We start from the raw sequence: 15,254 nt of genomic DNA on the forward strand, positions 1-15,254 counted from the left end.
CATGGTTCTATCTGCCTCCACCAGCTGTCTCGGACAGATGCCCCCAAATTGCTTGTTAGGGATATAGTGCTGTGTAGCCAACAGAGGGACATATAGAGGACAGAGACAAGTCGAGCAGCCTACCTAGCTCGGAGTCCAGCTCTTCAGTGTGTACCCCTTCTTCTCCAAGGTGAGAAAGAATGAAACACAAGATATAAGATGGATGACAGAAAGGACATGGTAGACAGAGAAAGGGGAAGAGTGATCAAGGGTATATGAGGAGAGAAAATGGGATAGCGTCGCAAAGAAAAGGAAACATAGAGATCCCTTAGTAATCATCATACATGTTGTGTAAAGGAGAAGTAGCATTGGGGCAACACATTTCCTCTGTACAAAAAACATCAGTTGTATTTACCACAATTTTAATCCTTAAAATATCAAAGTAGAATGGGGATACAGAAACAGAGACAGTTAACAAAAAAGCCACTTGGTGGTGCTGTATCTTTTACTTGGTTTTTGGTTATCTTGTGGTATGAATAAGTAGCGATTTCTTTTATTTAAATGTCACTACAAAATCCTGAATATCAGGACTCTAACAATGACATATTCTTAGCTGAAACTACAATGGAGTGTAACCAACCACTCAGTTATCACTATCTCTTGAGTCGTATAATATAATAATTTAAGAACGAATGCTTTGATTTAGCCAAATAGTTTCTGGCAGTTATAAGAGCCTTTCCTCCTGGTATGAACATTAATAGATACAAACATGATTCATATCTGTGTATAAGGGCTTAAGAGCCTTATCTATTTATCCTCCATCAAGGCTTAGAAATACACTGTGGTGTTGATACCCATGGAATAGCCAAAATATTTGATCTTGACAGACACGCAAACACACACACTCAGAGCCTGCCTTACCATCGTCCTCACACTCTTCCAGAGGTTTGGAGGATTTGTCCATGCAGCGAGGATCCATCCACGATGTGGTCTTAGTGTTGTGGCTGAATGAGAACACAGATACAGTCAAAGACAACTCCCTGAGGCCAGAATAGAAACTGTGTTTATATATGGGAGGCATAAAGCAAATAGAAGATTATACATTGTGATTCTACGGTGTAATGTGTTGATGAGTTACATACTGTATACCTTTGTGTTTACAAAGGACACGCCAATTACATCAAGGGTTTCAGCTTAACACAGATTCATAAAGCTGTCCACAATTAATAATCAGGGTGTTGATAATGGCTCTGACTGCAGGCCATGTATTATCAATGAATAACAACGTTCCTTTTTTCAATTACTAATTTGAGACCCACAGTGACATCAGCAAAAGTGTCTATAGAACACACACAGCCATTCCCTGTTGCGATGCTGCCTGCACTGCTGTAGGACACCGGGCTGGAGCAGGTCAGGTGATCAGCCTGTGATCTCCTTAGAGATCAGGGTATGGAGGGATTACCATCCAGCCTGGGGAGCCCTGGGAGGGCCGAGGAGGGAAGGGGAGGGAAGACAGAGGGCTGGGGGAGGGGAGGGCCGACCGCTGGGCAGCAGGACAGAGAGCTTTAGAATGGGCTATAATGGAGAGGACTGACTGGAGCGACCTGATAAGAAACATCCCAACTGCCAGCTAAATCACGCTGCTGTGCCTGCCTCAATCCAGCCACAATGCTTGCTCTGGGTACTAGTGTACCTACTGAGTGTGAAGTGCAGTACTCATGTACCAATTTAACTTCTCCTTTTTGATGTGAACCTTCGATAAACACACATAGTGGACAAACACAAACAGGTGTGGAGACCTCATGCAGTCTTCACTTCCCATATCTAGTACGTACTCTATGAAGTAGACTTCTCCATTCTCAGTGTAGGCCATCTCCCAGTTGTCTGGCAGGGGGCCCAGGGGGTCCTCTGGGGAGGCCTGGGGCTGAGCATGTGTCTGCTGACCGCTGTCTGAGGTGGAGGCGGCCGCGTTGTTCAGACCGTAGGACGGAGCGTTCTCGCGCGCGGGGTACGGCCGGAGGATGCCGCCGCGGCTCTCGTCCTGGTCACTAGGGTTACCTGTGCACAACAAGGGAGAGGGGAAAAAACTACGCACTAAGGATCCTGGGTAAGGAGCACAACACGAAACAAAACAAAGAAGGAGGTTTACGTGTCATGCAATGGGATCACAACGCCGTGGTTAGTTTGCTGTTGACATGATATGATGATACTGTATCACCTGAGCATTATGACAGTGTGCTTGCATCATGACTATGTGATGACCCTCGCCCCCTCGATTTAAAAAACAAAACTGACTATTACTCACTAGATTAGTTTGATTTGAATCTAGTGAGTGGCACATTTGCCTCTGCCTCTTTTGCCCTCTCCCTTGGGCCTCAGAAAACACTGCATGCTGCTTAGAATCTAAAAGGAATGGGGCCCAAAGACTATGCAAATGACACCCACAACCATTTCTCTTTAAAGCTCCAACTTCTCCTCTAGTCTACACCCCCCTGACCTCACCTTCTACACCCTCCCACTGGCCTTCTTCTTGAACCCTATAACCCTCTCTCCTCCTCCCCCCGACCCCCAATCCTTCTCTCCTCTGGCCCACTGTCCTCCCACACTTCCGCAGGTCTTTCAGGGGGGATCAAACGTTAATTTAGCACCCTGGCAGGCTGGAAGGGGCACACAGAGAGGGCATAGATTCACACTGGAGGGGAAAAAAACTCCATGTAGGAAGTGTCTCACACACTCTTCAGGGTGGAAGAGACTTCAAAGAGGAAGAAAGAGGGAGGGCAAAACCCTCATCTGGAGCCCCACCCCCTCCAAAAAATCCTTTCAGTTTTCATCCAAATTAACCTTTTTGTCTAGACTAATAGATAAACACTGGTTATTAAATCAATGTTCTGAAAACACTCTGATGTGCTGGAACACATTCAAAAGCCCACCACAACACCTCAATCTTATTATCGCCTCTTTAGACAGTAATATCACCACTCCATTCACAGACACATTGGAAAAAAGATGCAACAAAGAAATAATGAATGAAAGCATGATGAGAGGTGAGAATGAGAGTAAATCAGGTGAGAGATGGAGGGAGAAATTGTAAATTGAAAGGGCGGGGGGAGGGGGGGGACTCAGCATGTTCTCCAGTTCCTCCCCCAGCCCCTCCTCACAGGCAGATGGCAGTGTTATGAGTCTCACAAAGAGAAATCAGCATCACAAAGACATGATGTAACCACCAGACACCCAGCAACACAGAGAGAAAGAGAGCAGAACACACACAAATACGTTCTTTCTCACTCTTGCTTTTCTATTTTTCACACAGTGTGTGACACACACACACACATGCACACACACACAGACAGAGACAGACAGACATACGAACACACCCACACACACACACACACACACACCGTCTGTGTGAACGAGTGACTCACCTGTAAAACTGTTGTTCATTTCCGTGGCCTGGTCGTCATCCTGGTCGTCAGCAGGCACTACTCTGGCGTTTTGCATGTCATTGTAGGACTTGGTGCGCTTGGGGGTGGACTGCTGGGAGCCAGCATCACTGAGAATCACTGTCCCAATGACGGGCTGCCTTGGCGGCTTGGGGGTCCCATAATAGTTACCTAGGCAACAAGAGGGACATTAGCATGCTTGAGAGAGAGAAGGAGGGAGAAGAAGAGAGGGATTCAAAGATACAGAGGGAGATGAGGACAACATAGAAACAGACACAAGGCTAGGGCAAGACAGATTGAAAGAGAATCTGGAATAGCTCCTAATTTTACTTATGGAAAGGAGATGCAATGCTGCCTAAAATGGTGGCTTTGAAGGCATCTGGTAAAGCAGGCCAGTGTGAGGAGGTTGTTATGGACTGAGGGGGTCGAGATGTATTGTCTGGGAGCAGGGAGCATACACAGACCACACAATAGAAGGACTCACAGAGTGGAAAACACCTCATGGACTAGCCTCCATTGTTTGCATGAACACTTGCTTTAGAGTACAAAATCTGCAATTTCATATTGTTTTCCTAACTTTCAGTATGCTTGGAGTAAAAGTGCTGATCATTGTGGAAGCTAAATGGCTATCGGTGCTCAGTGTTCACTAAGTGTGCTAGATTTTTGGCTATTTTTATTAACCATACAGAACAATTAATCGTCATACGCAAGCAGTTATCTAGAGTAAATAACATTGACTGTTTTATGAATGAATGATGACTTTTGTCCCGCTAAATGTCAGGAATGACACAGTCCCCCATGCTGGTTTGGACGGCCACAGGCTCTTGAGGACAGGTATTTGATATAGTCTGAATGTGCCAACACACAGCAGAGGTGGTGCCAAGCAGATTAACGCAGTGACATTCCCTGTCCTGCACGCATGCACGTACACACGTTACACACTGTACATATAGGTTGCAGACCAGTCATAGGATATGTGGGTGAAGAGAAATATATAGTTGTAATCAGAGCAGAGAAGCTGGGAAACCTGCTGATTCTCTTAGGATCAACTGAAGAAGCCATTACTGGACCTAAACGATGTGTGCTGCACACATGATGGAATCAACATCCTCACCTTCATACGTGCCTATCTCCAGTAGTGTGCCCCTCTGCTCCAGGTCTAGGAAGTCATCCACAGACAGGAAGTTGTAGTCCACCCCAGGGACCTCTCCGTCTCGAGGGGGGCGTGTCGTACCTGGGAGGAGAGGAGAGCACGTTTAGGCATCTGCAGTTTGTCACACTTCCTGACTCATCTGTAAGCCATCATAGTAGTAGTAGTAGTAGTAGTATTGGTGATAGAAAACGTGAAGTTTCTCTGAGAGGCAATTTGTTGAGCAGCACAGAACATGTAGACCCACATAAAAAAACATGAAAGTTACAACAACAATATTTTCAATGTTGTTGAGTAGATATCAAAATACAAAATTTTAATAATTGTTCCTGAGTACAGTATACACCCCCTAGAGTGGACCATATATTCCCTTCACCTGGTCCTCTGAATGCAAAGGGACCAGGACAGGTTACACTTTAAAACAGCAGACAAAGGCTATTGTAAGTAATCACAGCAGCCAGCCGGCTTCATAAAAGCATGGAGATGACAATCAAGTCAAGAGAGTGGCCGCCTAAACAGGAAGTGAGTGGGAGCTCAATGTGACAGAGTGTGATTTCACTCACTGCTCCCTTTGAGGTGGCAGTGGGCAGTGGGTGGATGTGGACATGATATGAGGAGACAGGAAATGAAGAGTCTCCCTTCCTTTCTCACTCTGTTGGAAACAATCACAGGCTCTTAAGACAGGAGATAGAGGAGGGGTCCTTTTCTCAGGAGGACCAAAGTCTTTCAGTCTCCTTCAAACTCCTTCTGACAACAATGCATCAGTGAGAAATCATGTCACTTTCTGCAGTGGAAGTTTCAAGGCTTTTGCAAAAGCAAAGGAGATAAGGCATAAAGAGTCTATGAAAAAATCCTGTTATAAATATCAACCACTTGGCAACATTCTGTGTCAATAGGTGGGCTTCTGTCAAAATGCTAATTGCTATGCTGACCAACCAGAGGCTGCTCCCCATGTGAGTTAATGATTGGTGAGGTGCAGTCCTGAGGCGGAGGCTAGGATTATGGTTTGAGCCCGGGGAGGGAGGGAACAGACACAATGGAGACGGATCATTGTGTGTGTTGTGTGTGTGGCTCTCTTTACAGGGTCAAGATGACAGGGGCCGTTACACACCTAGCAGATGGCTGAGGGAAGTCATAACCCATCTGTGAGGAGCACAAGGACACACACACTCACACACACACACATCACAATACATGCTAACTAAACACCAGGCAAGCACCACGTGCATTAAAGCACAGCAGGTGTGCCTCCTGATACCACGCCTACTGTGTGTTTGGCTGTTGGGTCAGCATGAGGAGAAGCTGTGAGCTGGGCCGACCACAGCATTCTGGGACATGTTTACTTTGGCCTTGCTGTACCAATCTGCAGACAAACACAGGCTCTCCTGGGGGAAATCCAGCCCACACACACCTGACAATGACCACACCTTGAACAGCCCTCAACCTTGTACCTATTCTGCATGTTACACTGACTCAAGCTTGTTAGTTTCTATTCTCTATCTCTGTGGCTCTTAGGGATTTCAGAGAGGATGAATTATAGCACAGGGCATCACGTCTGAAACCATACAGTGCTTCATATCATATGATTAATCACCTCATTGACAAACAGCATGGCCATCATGCAGCAGGACTGCACTGGATGCACATCTGCCAGCAGAGCTATGGTTGAGAAGTTGAGTGTGCAGAGATGGGCTTTGAGTCATCGTCGTCTGCAGTCCCATGGTGAGGTGTGTTTCAGAGGCCCAGAATGTTTTAATGAAGCTCTCTGCTGAAAAGGGAGGGGAGCTATTATTTTAGAGAATTCCCCACAGTAAACCACTGAGATGTGATGACTAATTTTGCTGTGCTGCACATGGGTTTGGAACACAGAACAGGACCTCTCAAACTCACATCACTGAGTCTCTGAGACTGGCTATATGAAGGTGTGTTGTACTAACCAGCCATCCTAGGGTGGTATTATACTGCATGCCTGTGGTTGTGAGGGATCAAGTTGAATATTGTTTTGGTTTGTTTAAAAATGGTGATAAGCTGGCAGATGTGATAAACAGTACAAACAGAGCAGTGCAGTCTCTCAGAGGCCTGACTAGTGGTGGTGATAAACCTTCAAACAACGTCAAACAAAGTATTCAACGGAAAGATGTCCAGAAATATAAGGCAGGTTATTAAAGTGGCAGCACTATCCGACAAATATATTTCCTTTTCATGGTGACAAAGTGTTTCTGCTTGGTCAGCAGCGACAGCTTCGCTAATGAGCACAGAGCTACAGCGTGTTGTGTTTGAGAGCTTCACTGTAACTCTCAACAGAACATGTCTCTACTTGTCAGCAGAGGAACCCTGTCATCAGTAGGAGCTGGGCACTGGAGAAAGGCAAATGTCATTACTATCTGTGTCTGCGCTCTCTGTTCTCTGCATAGAGGAACAATGGCTGGCCAGGCCTGGCAAAGCTTTGACCCCAGCACTGATGAACTCACTTCCAAAGCCACTCATCAATGGCCTTATTCTTCAGCCCTGAAAAGCTGAAGTACTTGCATGAGTGGAAAAATAGGACACAAGTATGCTTGAGAGACTCAGTTAACTTATGTTATCCCAAGTTATGCCTCTGACACAGTCCAGTGGGACATCCTTTAAACAAGAAGGTGGAGTAAACACTTCCATACCTGCCTCTGCCTTATGTCTACATCTGCTGAATATTGTTGAAATACAGACCAAATGATTTTACTTGCAAACTGTTAAAGCATAGTTTTGTTCCGGTATGAGGTTGTGAAGATGTGTGATATATATATATATATATAAAGTATATATATATATATATATATATATAAAGTATATAAGCGAACTAGGCTGCTTGGCCCCTGCAAGACATCCAGTCCTGTTGCCAAGGACAACCAGAAAGGAGGTTTACACGTTGCACTTCCAGAGAGCCAGAGAAAGACAGCACTAGTATATCAAGTCACGGAGAAACAAAGGGTGTGCATGGACAGAATTAGAACTACTGGCATGACGATTATGCCCCCCCAAAATACATCGAAATAAAGACATTAAATAATGACAAATGAAAAAAAAACTTACATCTATTGAGTTGCAGTGCAATGCAGCAACACCTGACAAGTAAAACCTTCTGTACTGTCTGCTTTCTCTCTGATGTTTTGGCTGATATTTTGATCTGAGGGGTAGGCAGCTCTCCTGTTTACAGGCCACCAACACAACCCCTCTTGTCCCCCAGAGACAAACTGTCACCATCTCCATGCTCCTGTCTACCAATTTTGGAAATGTTTCAAGCCCCTTAAATGTAAGAACTGTGTCTCTATAAAGACTCTCCTCACCTTTTCTTTCCCTCTTTCCCTCTCTATCTCCTTTCTTGTGTTAGCATTTTTGCCTATGCGCTCTCCATCTCTCTATCTCTTGCCTCTCTATCTTTCCTCTTTCTCTCCCAAAGTGTGCCTTGGCCCCTCTTTCCATCTCTCTCTCCCTCTCTCAATCTCTCCCAGCCTTATCTGCTTAGCGTGAGCAGCAGATGCCACTAGGTGTGACGAGGTGCCCGCCACCCTGCTGACGTTTCTCTGCTACTGGGGAAGGTTGGGAAATGGAACACTGATCGTCCAATCAGCATCAATCCCCTTTCCCAGCCTCGACATCAATCAGCAGCTGTAGTCCACTCCCCCAGAGGGGAAGGGGTGCAGGGGGTAAGGGACTGTGGTTGGGGGGTGGTGTGTGTGTGGGGGGAGTGCTGCCAAATGGTAGAATGGCAGTGGTAAAAAAGGAAGGGGAGAGGGAGTCGAGGAAAATGGAGGAAAGAGAGGGATAGAGAGAGAGAGATGTGACAAAAAGGACACCAGGTGATGGGAAAAACAATCACCTAATGGGTATTTAAACCCCAGTGCAAACACGTCCTTCCTTTATAACACATTTTGCAGTCTAACAAACACCCAACAGCCATTCCACAAACACACCTATAGATTGGTCATCAAATGTCCATGCTGTTGCTCTGTGGGACCACATCTTCACTCACATTTGGGGCATCTAGGGTAGTATCTGTAGCTCTGTGTGTGTGTGGGACTTTGGGAGTGAGAGAGAGAGTATGTGTATGCATGTGAGAGTGAGTGTGTGTGTTTCTATGTGTGTGTGAGAGAGACAGAGAGAGTGTGTGTGTGTGTTTAAATGTATGTGTGTGTGAGGTATTGATCCTACCACTGCTAAAAGGATAAGGGGACACAGGCAAGCGGCAAGCCAGTCCATGCGTAGCCAGTCCATGCCTATGTCACATCATTTAGCTCCACACCTGCCTTTAGGCATCGCCACAAGCGGTAAGCCTACACAACATACAGTAGGATTCTCTGTTGTATTCAAGACAAAATTGTGGTATATTTAGATTATGACCTATAAATAACTTGTCGTGAAAGCCAGTTTCCTCTCTTTGCTGGTAGTTCATAAAAAGCTGGGGAGCAGAGCATGGCAGAGCAGGGGAAGTGTGTCCCTGAACAAGACCGTTTTGAGTGTCGGCTATGACCCACATCTTGCAGCCCAACTCTGGGACACTCTGGAGCCTCAATCCAGCAACCCTCAGTGAGAACATACAAGGTAACATACAGTCTCAGGATCTGGAATGACATCATCATACACATCAGTTGTCTTGGTGATTGCATGGTTTTGCTATGTGGGACACATTTAACCAAGACAACTGTGATACTGATTATTTGCCATTTTGATAAACAGTGAGTGCAGCAGTCAGTCAGATTGACCAGGCAAAGCCAGGCTGCTACAACATGTAGGAGGTAGCAGGCTGGTCAGTCAGCCAGTGGCGAGGCAGCAGCAGATTCCCTGCGAGGAGGTTTGTGGAGAACAGCAGCGTGGCCATGACACCCTGCTGATAAGACTGGGACTCCCACAGTCACAGGAAGCAGGAAACAAGCAGACAGCGCACTCTCCAACTGGGTCGGGATTCCAGGCACAAGGCCTTACCAGAACACCAGTCTCAAAGAAGAGACTCAGACCAGGAGCTGAACCATCTGTCAGCATCTTCATGTCGTCTCTCCCCCCTCTGAGGGCTGAGAGGGCTGAGAGAGCCTCCTGTGGGGAGAGGCTCAGCTTCACCTGGATCAGGAGGCAAAACGACATGTCCTCACCTCAGCTGTGGAGGTGCTGCTGAGGTCACTGTGCTACTGACCCTGTCAGCGCTGGACAATCAGATGGAGAACACCCAAACATCTACAGCCAAACATGAACATATAGAAATACTAGATGGGCAGCAACCACTAAACCATTTACCAATTACAACAACAGTTTATCAACTCGCCTCTTTCAAATTAACAATGCACTCAGTAAGCTATACCATAAATCCTGCTATGCCTCAACATTGCCAGGTTTGGGTCTTGAGATTAAATGTGGGCAGAGATTTCCGATACAATTCATTGCAGCAGCAACATTCCATGATAACTTAAGCTGTCATCACAAGAGCTACAGTAGCAGGGGAACAACATTCAGGGGCCATTTTGTCTGGCTTCAGAAAAAGCAGATTCTAAAGCCATCTGGCTCCTGAATCTTTGACAATGCAGAAGCTTTTACTTTTGGCTCTGTCTCCAGAAATCTTACTTAAATACAGACTCACTGGTGGTGTCATCCAGCAACGATAAACAAACCAGATATAAAACTGACTATTTCAAAAGGCTTAAGAAATGAGGATTGCATATTACTGGAGATTGTGACTTTTTAATAGACAAGTACACTAACTCTAACCTTGTGCTAGAAGACAATGTAGAGTAATTATTTAAAAGACTTCAAATCCCAAGTAAATGTAAGTACGTGTGTGAGCATGAGCTGTGTTCTAGTAGTTCATCATCCTCTTTACAATGGCACTTCAGTTTCAGTGTTCTGACCCTTCCATTGTCATTTCCCAAGTCTAAAACAAAGACATTTAACAAAGATTAAAAGACCATAACCATTGTATACTCTACTGTACTTACTTGCTAAACTATTTTTTGTTCTCGGTCACACATAGTAGCGCTGGCATCTTGCAAGATGCCACTAGCTGTGCTAGCTCGTACTGAGAGAGAAAGCTGTTATCTGTGGAGATGACTAAATATTTCATTAGTGTGACCCAGTGAATGTTTGCGTTCTCGAAAAGTGGTCCAAGCCTCCTCATGAGAGCGCAATGGGACTGAGACAACACTACATGTAGCCTAAATATAGGAGGAACAGGCCTTGGGACTTACAAAAGAACTCTTGTATCAGAGGAGATCTAGATTCCCGTTTACACAACTGATATAGTATACAGTATATTGTACTACCTTGGCATCTGATTTCATGTCAGGAAATGCCCATAAGACGTCCTCAGGCGGAGGTGATGACTAACCAGTCAGCTATACCTCTGACTGGCCGGGGATGGACCAACTTGTACCGTACCTTACGGAGCTGGGTAACCCGACCCCTGTACAGCTTGAGGAGATAGGCCTAAGCCTCTACCTTATTGGCCTGCTATAACCTCTGTTGAGGCATGGGCTTATAGTTACCTGGAAAAGATTTAACTGAGACAGCGGAACAGTTCACTGCATCCTGTTCCCTTATTCACATCTTTACAGGTCACACCACTGGGAAGGCACCAGTGTGCTGGACTGTGTGTTTGGTTCACTAATGGCTGTAATGGTTTCACATCTAAGACACGCCGATAGTAAGAGACTACTGAGTGTGACTTGGCTGTTAACAATAGGTCTACACAAACATGCTAACACACTCATACACACACACACATGAAATGTGTGCTCTTCCCTGTGTGCACAACAAAAGCAGGGTGGGTTGAGAGTCATCTGATCCCCTTCATCGTCTTCCTGCTGTTGATGGTCTGGGGAGCTTCCACTCATTGTCTGACACAGACACACACACACACAGACACACACACACACACAGACACACACACACACACAGACACACACACAGACACACACACACACACAGACACACACACACACACGCCGCCCAACTAAACATCTGCCATTTTTTAACCCCTGCTGGCTCAGAGTGTGAGTGAGGCAGGGGATGTTGTGTTGCTCAGAAGGAGCATTTATCAACTCAATACTGACCCGTGGTTAACCCCATAGCAGCTCCACAGGCAGCATGTATTCCGGATCAGCTGCTAATACAGTAGATGACATTTACAGCTCAAATGTCAGAATCAAGTTCTACTGGCAGGTAGTACACCTCCCATCAACCACTACCCTTTTAAAAGTGCATTCTAATGAGTAGGCAGTGTTTCCAGGACAAACACAGAGAGAGAGAGAGAGAGAGAGAGAGAGAGAGAGAGAGAGAGAGAGAGAGAGAGAGGGATATGGTGATGGAGAGAAAGCTCCTACTCCATTTCCCAGTCAGGGCAGACAATAGTCTCCCAGGGACCTGCATGGCCTCTTTCCTGGGCCTCTAAACCAAATACGGTGCTAGCATTGATTGAGGCCGCACTTTAAGGCTCTGTATACAGAAGTCCTTTATTTCACTGGTTATAAGATAGACCGTCTCAACCACAGGATTTGGATAAGTACCCACATCCATAAAGTCACTGCAAGCTTCATGGCCAGTCTTTGGTTGTTGTATTGTCCTTGACAATGATTACAACAAACATTGTTTTCAATGTTCAGTGTTGATATGGTATGGAGATGTGGAAAACCTGGTTCTTGGTTATCCCATGGTCGTGCATGCAGATGAGTGTGTAGGCAGTGTTGCAGTGTTGACCAAGAGGCCAAGGTGAGAGCTCTATTGCTGCTAGCATGGCTGTGTTCTGTCAGCACTCCCCCATCCCACATTACAGGGATAGCTGGGCAATAATGATTTATGAAGGAGAACGGAGAGGTGATCAATGGAGCGTAGGCCCACAGATTAATGATGAGGCAAACAGCATCCCTACACCCATGATAGCTCCGCCCTGACCGCTCCTGTCACAGGCCAGGGTGCTGCTCAGACCTCCACTTCTCCCGTAGCAAAGCCTATTAACACACACAGGGTCAGAAGCGCCTCCATAGCAATCAAATAGATACATCCCTAAATAAATATTTCAACTGGCTCTTGATGCCATGTACAACATTCAGTAATACAATGCATCTGGTAATACCTGAATGAGTCCTACATGTTGATAGACCTACGGTGATACAGTACAACACACATACAGTGTAAAGAGCTTGGTTGAGGAATAAGGTCATTATCCTTATCAAAGACAGTTGTTTTTTTTTCCGTTAGAATAGAAGGTCCCCAGCTGTGAATGTCTGGATGTAGGCTAGATGGACTGAACCGCAAAAGAAAGACAGAACAAGAGAGAAAAAAAGAGAGCGAGAGAGAGAAAGAGGGGCCAGACAGACAATGCTGCTGCTGCTGCCCAACACAACAGGCCATTCTTTCAGCTCGCGCCACAACCCTCTCCACAGCTGAGTCCCTGCCGCTATTCTCCTGCTGTTCCCTCTCTCCTTCTCTCCTTCTCTCCTTCTCTCCTTCTCTCCTTCTCTCCTATCCCTCTCTCCTTCTCTCCTTCTATCCCTCTCTCCTTTCAATGAGGGGGAGGGGGGATGAGAGTAGAGAGGAAGAAAATACAGTCTTAAGCTTAATTATCCAAGCACCTCCCTAAAATACACATTAGACCAAAGGTTTGTGTTTTTCCGCTCTCCCCACTAAAAGCTCTGTCAGTATAGGGAGTCTGGATGGACACATTAAAGCTTCCATCTAAGGAGTATGCTGGAAAGAGACAGAGAGGACCGATTAGCAGACAGGAAGACAGAGGAAAATGTGATAACGAAGGAAAGAATAAAAGAGAGAAAGAGAGGAGGAGAGATAGAGGAGAGCGATATTATAGTTGTGTTTCTTGCCACTGGGCAGCCATGAGGGATAATGTCCTCCAACAATAGGCAAGTGTGTCAACAGATCAGCGTTTAAATCATCCTCTCCGCTAACCAAACACCGTCTGAGCACCCACACACACACACACACAGCGTAGACACACACTCAGAGCACAGACACACACACACACAAACACACATGCTACCTCGCCATCATCAAATATACGTTGCTACACATCACAGCTCATCAATATCCCACCAAAAATCTGCATAAGCACTGATTCACTCAGCCTTTCAGTTGCACAGACAGATGTATCTCCCTCTCGCTCTCTTCCTCTCTCTATGTATATTTCTCTCTCTCTCATTCTCGATTTTCTCCATCTCTGTTCTCCCCACCCCCATCTCTATCTAATCCCGGAAGCTAGGGCATCACTCGCAAGAGGAAAGGTAAATGTCAGAGATTTACCTCAGTGCTGTCGTTGCTCCTCTCCTTCCCTGCTTTATTCCACAGAGAGAATCAGAACATACATCCTAACGGTCTGAAATCTCTGCATCGTATTCCACCAAAACAATCCATGAATCCACCCGTCCAGCGTGAGCCAGTACTACAGTACCTCCCTGGCTAGCTCATTCAGCCAGGCAGGCACAGGCAGCTAGTAGGCAGCTGCCTTTTTTCCTCAAAGCTCTACAAGCAGAGCAAATTAGAGGTCCAGCCCAGCTTAGAGGCTAAGCCAATGTGAGCTATTCACACTCCAGCTCCTGTCTGAGGCCAATGGCTGCAGCCCCCCAGCCCCCTGCATGCTGCATGTTCCCGCCCACAGCTCCCTACACCCGCAAACACACACACACACACACAAACACACAGTATTTCTATCTCTCTTTCACTCTCTTCTTTCTCACTGTCTCTGAGTCTCTTGTAAAATCCCTGTCTTCCACCGCCGCTCATGTATTTGTTTACAGCTACTGCCTTGCTCTCGCTAACACATGAATACACTTTCTTGACCCACCAACATGCGCTGCTCCCTCCTGATCAAACAAGGCTCTCTCGTCAGCCTCCTGCAGGTCTTGTGACGGAGGCAATCAACACCACGGAGGTGAATGCTGGGTTAATTTAAGGCTGGAGGATGGGGTGGGGGTGGGGATGGGAGATATATAGATGGGGGGTAGGGTTTGGCGCTGCTGTATGGTAGTGACATCACAGCTAGAGATGTGGCTTGTGCACGGGCAAAGGAAAGGGTTCAAACAGGACTCAGTTGGGGTGTGTGGAACCGGCTGCTCAAATAGATAGTGAGGGATTTTAGACACTGGTACAGTGCATGGATGTTTTGGCCAATGAGGATGAAGCAGTAGTGTCCTCCTGGCAGTGTTGGGTGTATTGTGAACAGACTGTGTACAGGAACGGGGTCCACTGAGCACAATCCGGGGCAGGGCTAAAGCAGAGGCATGGTTAGGATTAGGGCTGGGGCTAGGGCAGTTTTAGAGTCAGAGGAAGTCTGAGGGAGCAGGCTGGAGGCTGGAGGGAGGCAGGAGGGAGGCTGGACAGGGCAAAGCAGAGCAAGGTAGGGTGGACAGGCCCTTACCTGCATGGAGGCTATTGCTAGGGGTTTATCCAGCCTGGCCACCAGCCCTGGGAGCTGCCCTGGGGGAGCTGGGCTGCAGCTCTGCCCATGGAAGAGCCTCACATGCAGCTGCATACTGCCTAACGTCTGCTCAACAGAGTTAGTACACTTCTCCTAGACTTCTAGACGTATTTTTAGTAATGAGTTAACTCTGACAGTGTCACTACTTCAATGTTTTGAGAAGTACTATACTGTATGTTGGTTCAGGGTGCATAAAGACTGAAGAGCCTGACATCCTTGAGTAGTAGGTTGTAAAGTG

The 15,254-nt window shown here is 46.4% G+C and overlaps 1 protein-coding gene across 2 annotated transcripts in view; it reads right to left on the bottom strand.

The window, feature by feature from the left end:
* The window catches only part of LOC124480836 (membrane-associated guanylate kinase, WW and PDZ domain-containing protein 1-like), a 73,387-nt gene that overhangs the window by 27,541 nt on the left and 30,592 nt on the right, over window positions 1-15,254 (bottom strand). The window contains exons 3-7 of one of the 2 annotated variants that reach the window (XM_047040477.1): window positions 4,534-4,653; window positions 3,402-3,590; window positions 1,815-2,037; window positions 901-983; window positions 124-159 (exon numbers count right to left, since the gene is read on the bottom strand). In XM_047040477.1, coding sequence (XP_046896433.1) covers window positions 124-159; window positions 901-983; window positions 1,815-2,037; window positions 3,402-3,590; window positions 4,534-4,653 — 651 coding nt within the window. Of the gene's footprint in view, window positions 1-123; window positions 163-900; window positions 984-1,814; window positions 2,038-3,401; window positions 3,591-4,533; window positions 4,654-15,254 lie in introns of both variants that reach the window. The other variant, XM_047040476.1, reaches the window with a different exon arrangement.

This window comes from Hypomesus transpacificus, chromosome 18 (genome assembly GCF_021917145.1).
Source record: "Hypomesus transpacificus isolate Combined female chromosome 18, fHypTra1, whole genome shotgun sequence".
Lineage (NCBI taxonomy): Eukaryota > Metazoa > Chordata > Actinopteri > Osmeriformes > Osmeridae > Hypomesus > Hypomesus transpacificus.